The 9,262-nt window shown below is 42.7% G+C and overlaps 1 protein-coding gene across 1 annotated transcript in view; it reads left to right on the forward strand.

Moving 5' to 3' along the window:
• Positions 1-9,262, forward strand: part of LOC108798318 (carcinoembryonic antigen-related cell adhesion molecule 1-like) — a 57,161-nt gene that overhangs the window by 46,359 nt on the left and 1,540 nt on the right. The window contains exons 4-5 of the mRNA XM_018570057.1: positions 2,412-2,440; positions 8,618-8,680. Of these exons, the coding sequence (XP_018425559.1) occupies positions 2,412-2,440; positions 8,618-8,680 (92 nt within the window). The remainder of the gene's footprint in view (positions 1-2,411; positions 2,441-8,617; positions 8,681-9,262) is intronic.

Raw genomic sequence — 9,262 nt, forward strand, 5'->3', positions numbered from 1 at the left:
GAAAAACATTTTCCATAATTGAGCTCCAGTTTTTTCTAAATTTTAAGCAAGTAGATTTTTATTCAAAATTTGTCGATACAAAGGCAAAAACATGACTTCGAACAGAAGGAGTCTGCATATACCTGGTTTTAGCATACAATACTGGAAAAACACGTAAAATAGCAAACAACATAGTCCTATGTCAGCGATGTCATACCAGGGGATGACAGAGTGTGTAAATTGGCAATGTGGGCCATGGAGATATAGATAGGAATTGCTGACATTACATGTACAATGCCTATAAAGTATATAACTGACATAGGTAGGAAGTGGGATGGATCAGAATAGGTAAGAGAAGGCATGGGACTGTGGGGACATGGAAATCTGGATGTTCGAGATCAGCACACGAGCGGATTCATGTCATAGAACATTGAGTTTATCCAAAGAGCCAGCGGACAGAGCTTGAAGGTACCACTTGGATCGCTTGAATAGAGACCTAATATCTTTCAGTTGGTCTAGGGTACATTCAGATGTCAGGAATTGTGCCCAAGTATGGAAGAATTTACCGGTGCAATCTAAATTGTGTTTAATGTGAGCTCCAGTTTTATAGTCACATTCTTTATTGAACTGTTATGATAATTATACTTAATTGTTACTAGCAGAACAAGATAAACTGCTCAGTCATATGATGAGAAATTGGAGTGGAGGTTGGCTGGTTAGTCATTCTATGACTTTGGTAACAATATTATTTCTTTGATATTTATTGGGTAATTAGGAAGTTCAAAACGTTCAGTTAGCTTAGCAATCAATCATTTCTAGTTAGTGCTAGCGAAAATTCAGCTTTTTTTTGTTTTATTTTGTTTTTGCACATTATTGGCGTTAAATTTGGGCAAAGATTTTTATAACCTTGTTAACCAAGCTTATCAATCATTGACTGTGCATTAGTGAACCTTCTCTACTCCAATAGTAACTCAACCCCATAGAGATGATCACTGGGTATGTTTCAAGTTGGTTCAGATTAAGTCTCAGAATCAGGATGTCTGACAAGCCAATCAGATTGCAACTGACATTCTTTAGAAAAGCCAGGTTAAAGGAGAACTATGGGGTAAGTGTTTTTCCCCATAGTTCTCCTAAGGGTCATGGGAGGACATACTAGCGTCCTCCCGCGACCCAAAGCTCAGTATATCGCGGGCTATACTAAGACTGTACACTAAGTATACATTACTGTCGAGATCCACCCAGCTGTGTGAGTGACAGCTGGCTGAGGCAGAGCCAGCTGTAACTGCCCCCTCCCCCGTCTGTTCCTCCAGACAGCGCTGGAGGATCAGAGCGGGGAGGGGAGAATCCCTGCAGGAAGCCGTGAGAGACAGTCACGGCTCTCTGCGGGGAGATGATCGAGAAGTGAGCGAGTGACGGTATGTGTTCGCTCACTTCCCTATCTATTGAGCCGACGTGTGACAGTTTCATTGTCACACATCAGCTCGAACTATGAGGTTGAGTGAAAATCACTCACCTCATAGTTTTAAAAAAGTAGGGCTGTTACTGATTACAATTTTCGTGTTCGATTAATCGAAATTTTTTCCAATCGATTAATTTTGATTAATTATAACACACATACAGATCCAACTACATTGGCCTGTACACATACAGCACAGCAATGAAGTAATAAAATGAACTAGGATCACACTAATCCAGCACGTTATTAATCTCACGTGCCCCACTCAATATGGCCGCCGCTTGAGTGGGGCAACTCAGAATAATAACGTGATGGATTAGTGTGATCGACGTCATCGGACTCCTCCCCCCTTCCCTTCGTTAGCCGACGGAGCCACTTGGGAAAGGGGGGAGGAGTCCGGTGACGTCGATGTCCGTGACGTCACCGAATCTCCGACGGGACTCCCGGAAGCCGGCGGAGAGGTGAGTATTTTAATTAGCGATCAAAAAATGTTTAATCAATCAAAAAGATTAACGATTAATAGAGAAATTAATCATTAATTTGCACAGCCCTAAAAAAAAGAAAAAAGGAAAGCGAGAATCTGGTGGGTTGTTATGGGTACCAGAACCAACATCTTTTCATCAAAAGTCAATATCCAAGTTCTCACCTCCATCTGTAACCATTTCCTGGCCACTGACCTTTGCCTGCTATACTTCAGAGAGCAGCAATTAGCAGGCTATGAATGAAAAAAATTCTTGGGCAAATAAAAAAGTTCCCTTGCATGACTTTTAACTGTGTTAGCAGCTGTATGCCTAGATTTAATGCAGCTGAAGGAAGACATCAATGAACTGAATTAGGCTCTTTGTTAGCACAGACAGGGCTTATATAAGGAAATTTGAAGCATAATCACTTCTGCCTTGCAGCTAAATATAAACCTGTTCTGTGACTTACGTGAATAAAGTGTGTCATATTAATAAAAGCCTTTATTTCATTTCAGGTCAGACCATCCCCTCAGCAGCGGCTCCGGTAAGTCAACATATTGTTATTATAATTAATAATCGTCTATTGATGCAGTTTGTAAAGGAGAGACGAGGGGATGACGCGATGTACTTGTAATTGTGTTCGTGTCTAGAAAATGTTCCATAAAGAGACCAAAAATGAGGAACTTATGAGGAAGTTATGAAGGGGTTTATGTTACACCATCAGAAAAGAGAGCTCAGAGTTTCCTGTTTTCAGTGACACATCTTATATCGTTATTAAATGTGACAACTAGGAGTGAAGAGAGAGGGAGCACGTGAAGGCGAATCACACAAGACCTGACAGGCGGGGTGTTTATTGGGGTGTTTCTGTACATAGGAGTGGGGTGAGATAACAGTGTGGTACAGTAGGGTTTCCACCTTTTCTTCAAGCCAAACCCGAGACACTGTAGCGCCTCGCGGCAATTTTTTTTTTTTAAGTTTACACTATGCATATAGTTTGTGATTAAATACCTTTGGAGTTAATCACAATGTATCACAAATCATATGGTGTTAATCACAACTTGCCAGTGTGCCACAGGTCCCCAGATATACATTCTGTACATAAACGGTGCCCCATTAAGATGCCAGTGTGCCACAGGCCCCCAGATATACATTCTGTATATAAACGGTGCCCCATTAAGATGCCAGTGTGCCACAGGTCCCCAGATATACATTATGTACATAAACCAGTGTGCCACAGGTCCCCAGATATACATTCTGTACATAAACGGTTCCCCATTAAGATGCCAGTGTGCCACAGGCCCCCAGATATACATTCTGTATATAAACGGTGCCCCATTAAGATGCCAGTGTGCCACAGGCCCCCAGATATACATTATGTACATAAACGGTGCCCCATTAAGATGCCAGTGTGCCACAGGTCCCCAGATATACATTCTGTACATAAACGGTGCCCCATTAAGATGCCAGTGCGCCACAGGTCCCTAGATATACATTCTTTACATAAACAGTCCCCCCATAAGATGCCAGTGTGCCACAGGTTCCCAGATATACATGGCGCTGCTCACAACAGAGCTTCAATACAGATGTTGCCAGCACTCCAGCACCAAGATGCCAAGTTGGTGCAAACTAAGGATGCACTGATAGCGGTTTTTCAGTATCAAGTAAGAGTACCAAAAATTTTTCCGGTACCTGCCAATACTGAGTACCGGTGCCTTGTGCCCCGATTATCAGTAAGTCGGGTGGCAGATCATGACCCGTCGCCCGGCTTCCTGATTGCATGTGAAGCCGGTCTTCTAGTGAAAGAACCCCAGCTTCACAGGCTGTCTGGCTTCCTGACCAATCAGGAAGCCGGGCGGCGAGTCACGAGGTGCCCTCTGGCTTCCTGAATGGTCACGATGCCAAGCTGCTTAGAAACACGTGAAGCTGGCTTCCTAGCCAATCAGGAAGCCGGGAGGTGGGTCATAACCCACCGCTGGAATTCCTGATTGGACACGGCTTCATGCTCCCTCGGCACTACCGGTCCCCTCTGAACAGAAGTTCCGTTATCGGAGGTTTGTATTGGAGCATTTGAGCGAGTACCATGGGCTGAGTGATGACATTTTTCATCTCGGCATGCTCAGCTATGCAAGCTCTCCCAATCTGACGTGGCGGAGTGAGCATGACATGACACACTGCACGCGAAGGCAGCGTGCCGCCGCTGTACGCTACTTTGCATGCAGTGTGCCACAGCCTTTAGACCGCCAGAGATTTTAGCACAGTGTTAAAATCTCATGTAGACAATTACGTTCTATATGTTCTTATTAAAACAATATTTCGTGCTCAAGGTTCCTATAACTAAGTGGAAATATGAAGCTGCTATGCTCCGAGCGTATTCACTCTTCAAACAATTCATCCCCACACAGCTACCTCTTCATGTATCACTTCTCCCTCCCTTTTAGATTGTAAGCCCTCAGGGGCATGGCCCTCCTTACCATCTTCCCTTGAATTGTATTGTAATTGTCATGTCTTCCTTATATTGTAAAGCGCTGCACAAACTGTTGGCGCTATAAAAAATCCTGAATAATAATAATAATATAAAAGCATATATAGATAGGCAGAGCCAGCTGTCACTCACGCAGCTGGGCGGATTCCGACATAATTGTCGGGATCCGCTTCAGCTGCGGCGTCTCATTATATAGTGAGCTGTAGCTCATTCTATATGTCCCAGCAGTCCCAATCACAAGATGCACAGGTGCAGAACCATATGTCCCAGCAGATCTAATCTCCTTCCCGTCATCTTCTAGTGAGGCCTTGCAGCGATGATTCTCTCTTGTCCATCACTGGGGTTAACTCTGAATTCGCTGACTCCATTCTGAGCCCTGATACATTGTACATGGATTTCAGCAGAGACCTGAGCCCAAATTGCCAGTCCTGAGGTGTCTGGTTATATTCTGGCACAGGATACAATAAATCCCATGCTCCCCGCTGAATCTCCAGACCCCCTGTGTAAACACAAGAACCCTTTGACCAATTATGAGATCAACTGACCGAGTTACACGCAGGCATTTGATTCGTTTTCTTGTAACAAATGATTTTGTTTAGACTTTGAATCTAATATTTCTGATCTACATAACAGTAAATATTTAATGCAAATATATTACAATATATAGAAAACATGTTTTGCTTTACATTTTATTGATCTTAATACCCAGCTGAACTTTGACGCTAAAAACATTCTAGGTGCATCAAACCACCAAAAGGTGTACAAGGTCTTTCTGATTGTTTTCTTTGGAAAGCAGCCACAGCCTAATTAGAAAAGCCTGTCCCCTGCTGACATGCTTCAGTGAAGGACCCTTACTTTCTCTGTGGAAGCAGTGGCCTCTCTGCCGAGGTCCTACATGCCCCCTGCTAATTCAAAGCTACGACTCTCCAGTCATAGGGAGCATGAGCTTTGCTGACTGAAAAGCTAAAGTTCTGACTTAGCGGGGATTTCTGTAGAGAGGCAACTACTTCCACATGGAGAGCAATGGTCTTTCTCTGCAGAATGCTGGTGGGGGGGCAGGCATTACTGCTCAGGCTGTGCACAAAGGAAACAAACTGCAAGACTATGCCCACCTTTTTGTTTTGATGCACCTGGAATGTATTCAGCTGATTTAAGGTGCCCGCACACCTTACGATAATCGTACGATAATCGCGGGAAATCCCACGACCGTACGATTATCTTAGGAACATGTTCGAAAACCTGCTGAGAATCGTACGATTTTCGGCGGGTGTGTAGCATGTTCGTAAGATAAAAGCCGGACGGGCCGGTGTGCGCAAGCGCACACTGCCCGTTCAGCATTGCGGTCATCGGAAGTCCGCCCCTCAGCGGGACGGGCTTGCGACCATCGCAAGTACTATCTGCCTGTCCAAGATAGGCAGATCGTACGTTTTTTTAATTACCTTACAACCATCGCAAGACAAAGGTCTTGCGATGGTTGTAAGGTGTGTGCCCAGCCTTAGGCCTCATTCACATGAGAAAAGCTCTGTGCTGCGTGCATGGCCGTATCAGGCAGCTGCCGGGGAAGGACAGGTGCTGTGTGTGATTAGTAAGCAGCCCCTGTCCTTCCCTATGGGAGTACGCGGCCGTACGCTGCCCTACGCTCACCCCAAGTGCAGGTCTGTACCGGTGCAAGTGTCCCGGCTCGGACGCAGACAGGATCCACCCTGTCAGAGTACGAGTACGGACACCCGCACCTGCACGGACGTGCAGGGCGGGTGAGTGTAGGCAGCGTACGGCCGCATACTCCCATAGAGAAGGACAGGGGCTGCGTACTAATCACACGCAGCACCTGTCCTTCCCGGGAGCTGCCCGATACGGCGGTTCACTGAGCTGTACGTGCCAGCCGTTTCTAGTGTGAATGAGGCCTTAAACTGAAAGTTCAGTCAGGCTTTAAAGAAGATCTGCAGGAACTTAGTTAACCCTTGCAGTGGGGCTACCCCCCCCCCCACACTGCAAGGGTTAACTTTGCTCGTTTTGTCAGAGGTAAATGAATAAAGATATACTCACCCGATCCTCAGTCCTGCTTAGCTGCTAGACTGGTCTCTATGGCCTCTCTCTCCCACCATTCCTTCTGTGATAGGTCTCTCATTGTATTGGATTGATGACTCATGGGACTTTAGACTGTTATAGCCTGGGAAAGAAGAGGCTGCAGGGACCGGCCTAGCGGTCAGGCAGGATCGGTTGAGTATGACTTTATTATTTTTGCTCCCTAGATAAAACAAGCATTTAAACCTTGCAACGCGGGGGTAGCCCCACTGCAAGGGTTAACTTTTCAAATTTCTGGAGGTCGTCTTTAAAAATACAAAATAGGCAGTAATACAGCTGATGTGACATACGAAATTAAAAAAAGGGAGCAATTTAAAAAAAAAAAAAAAAAGATAATGAAATAAGAATATGTGAAAAAGTGTGTTGTTGCCAATCGTTATCAATTAGATTTTATCTTTGATGCGCTGAAACAAGAAAAGATCTGATTGGTCACTATGGTCCACAAATCACTTGTTGTCATGGTTTCTTCTCTTTTTACTGTAAATGGTCTTCGTAGTGTAAATAACCGGTAAGAAAGGAAACCACAAATCGAAAAATCAGATAGTTACCAACATGAGGAGCAAACATGAGATGGAAGGAAAAAACAGGGAGGAAACCAGAAATAAAGTCAAATTTAAACTATATACAGTATGGTTCGGTTTGAATTCACTACCAAATAAAGTCTACATGTTTATTCTGTCTATAGCCGATAAGGATGTCAGAAAGGAGAAGCTCCTTTGCAAATTCATGATTGCATCTTATTTCAACTTCCTCTTAAATCTTAACCTTGTCGCTGCCAGATACATTTTTTTTATCATTCTTCACGCACATGCTAAAATTAACTTTTATTTTACAACTTAACCCCTAAATATGACGTATTACATACCCCTAAATATGAAGTATGGTGTTGACACGGCTGGGTTGTCAAACTGTGGGTGTGAATAACAGATATTGAGTGTGAACTGTTGCTGGTCAATGTGTGTATCTGAAATAATTTTATAGTTTGTAATGTAATTGGAACGTCTATTTTTGATTACTGGAACCAGTTAAGGGCCATTCACACTTGTTTCCTGCAGTGGCTTTGTGTGCATTACATAAACATACATTTCAAATAGAAATACCATTTAGCTTTTTTTTAATTTTAATACATTAAAATGTATCTAAATTCAAAAACAAAAATGTAATATATTGGAGCTTACCATATATTAGATCCCTTTTCTCCCAGAGTTTTGTTCCCTTTATTTTCCCATGGTAATCCCTCAAATAACACACTTGTTGCCCTTGGGTGACTGGGCTCTCTCTTTCACTGTATCTATGGAGGGCCATGGTTTTTCTTGAGCAAAATATGATGTATTACAAACCCCTAAATATTATGTATTACAAACCCCTAAATATGATGTATTACCCCTAAATATGATGTATTACCCCTAAATATGATGTATTACAAACCCCTAAATATGATGTATTACCCCTAAATATGATGTATTACAAACCCCTAAATATGATGTATTACCCCTAAATATGATGTATTACCCCTAAAATATTATGTATTACAAACCACTAAATATGATGTATTACAAACCCCTAAACATGAAGCATTGCAAACCTCTAAATATTATGTATTACAAACCTCTAAATATGATGTATTACAAACCAATAAATATGAAGCATTACAAACCTCTAATGTACCGTATATACTCGAGTATAAGCCGTCCCGAATATAAGCCGAGGTACCTAATTTAGAAACCTGAGAGGATAATTGTAGAAGAAAACTGACCAGCTCAAGACGCTGACGCGAGCATAAGCCGAGGGGGGCACTTTTCAGCAAAAAAAATGGGCTGAAAAACTCAGCTTATACTCGAGTATATACGGTATTACAAACCCCTAAATATGAAAAATTGCAAACCTCTAAATAGCTTATTGGTACGCAGTAAGCTGACCCCAGAACAGGCGCTTACACAGAATGGCACAGTACAATGCAAAAAACCCCGCTGCAAACTTTGCCAACATATATGTGACAGAAATACAGCGAGTCACAATAACAAAGCGTACACCATTAAGGGGTCATACTCATGCACATCTGCTAACGTGGTGTACATGATACAGTGTTCAGCATGTGACAAAGGTTGTTACATTGGATTGTATAGTTTATTGTCGTTTTATTTTTTATTTCAGGAACCGCCCGAACTAGAGTATGCTGATATTGTTTTCAGCAAAAACATGCCAAAAAGACAGCAGGTGAGACCCTCGTTTTTGATATTAACACAGGTCATAACGTCATAAGAGTGAACTGGTCCTATTCATTGGGAACGATAGAAGAGAGACGGAGATTGTAGGGGAAGACCAGAGCACTCCTCATTGGGAAGTTCTCACACAGAGCCACCTCCACGAGGTAGTGGAACACTGGGAGGGGGTTTTCGGAGCACTAAATCTGACCATGCACTGCTCAAATTTCAAGGTGTGGGTGGTCATGTCGGCACCACGTGACTTAGCAAAGTATCATTTTTTAATTGGCTTTTGTCAAAAGAACCATGGGAAAAATTGGAGAACAGTGACTGTATTTCTGTTTAACAGACAGAGATGACAGAATCTCTCCGGCCGACTATTGTATTCAGCAGCCAGTGCCAATAAGCATATTATGATTTACATTTACCTTGAGGCTAGAGACTCATTATAGGGTATTTTCTTGGTTGTCTATGAAAGTGTCGAAGTCAAAGACAGCCATAATATGCATTGCAACAAAGTGGTGCCATATATGTATATGTACAGTATGTGTGTGTGTGTGTGTGTGTATATATATATATCTATATATCTATCTAT

The sequence above is a fragment of the Nanorana parkeri genome, unplaced genomic scaffold, assembly GCF_000935625.1.
Source record: "Nanorana parkeri isolate BGI_ZX_2015 unplaced genomic scaffold, ASM93562v1 scaffold1449, whole genome shotgun sequence".
NCBI lineage: Eukaryota > Metazoa > Chordata > Amphibia > Anura > Dicroglossidae > Nanorana > Nanorana parkeri.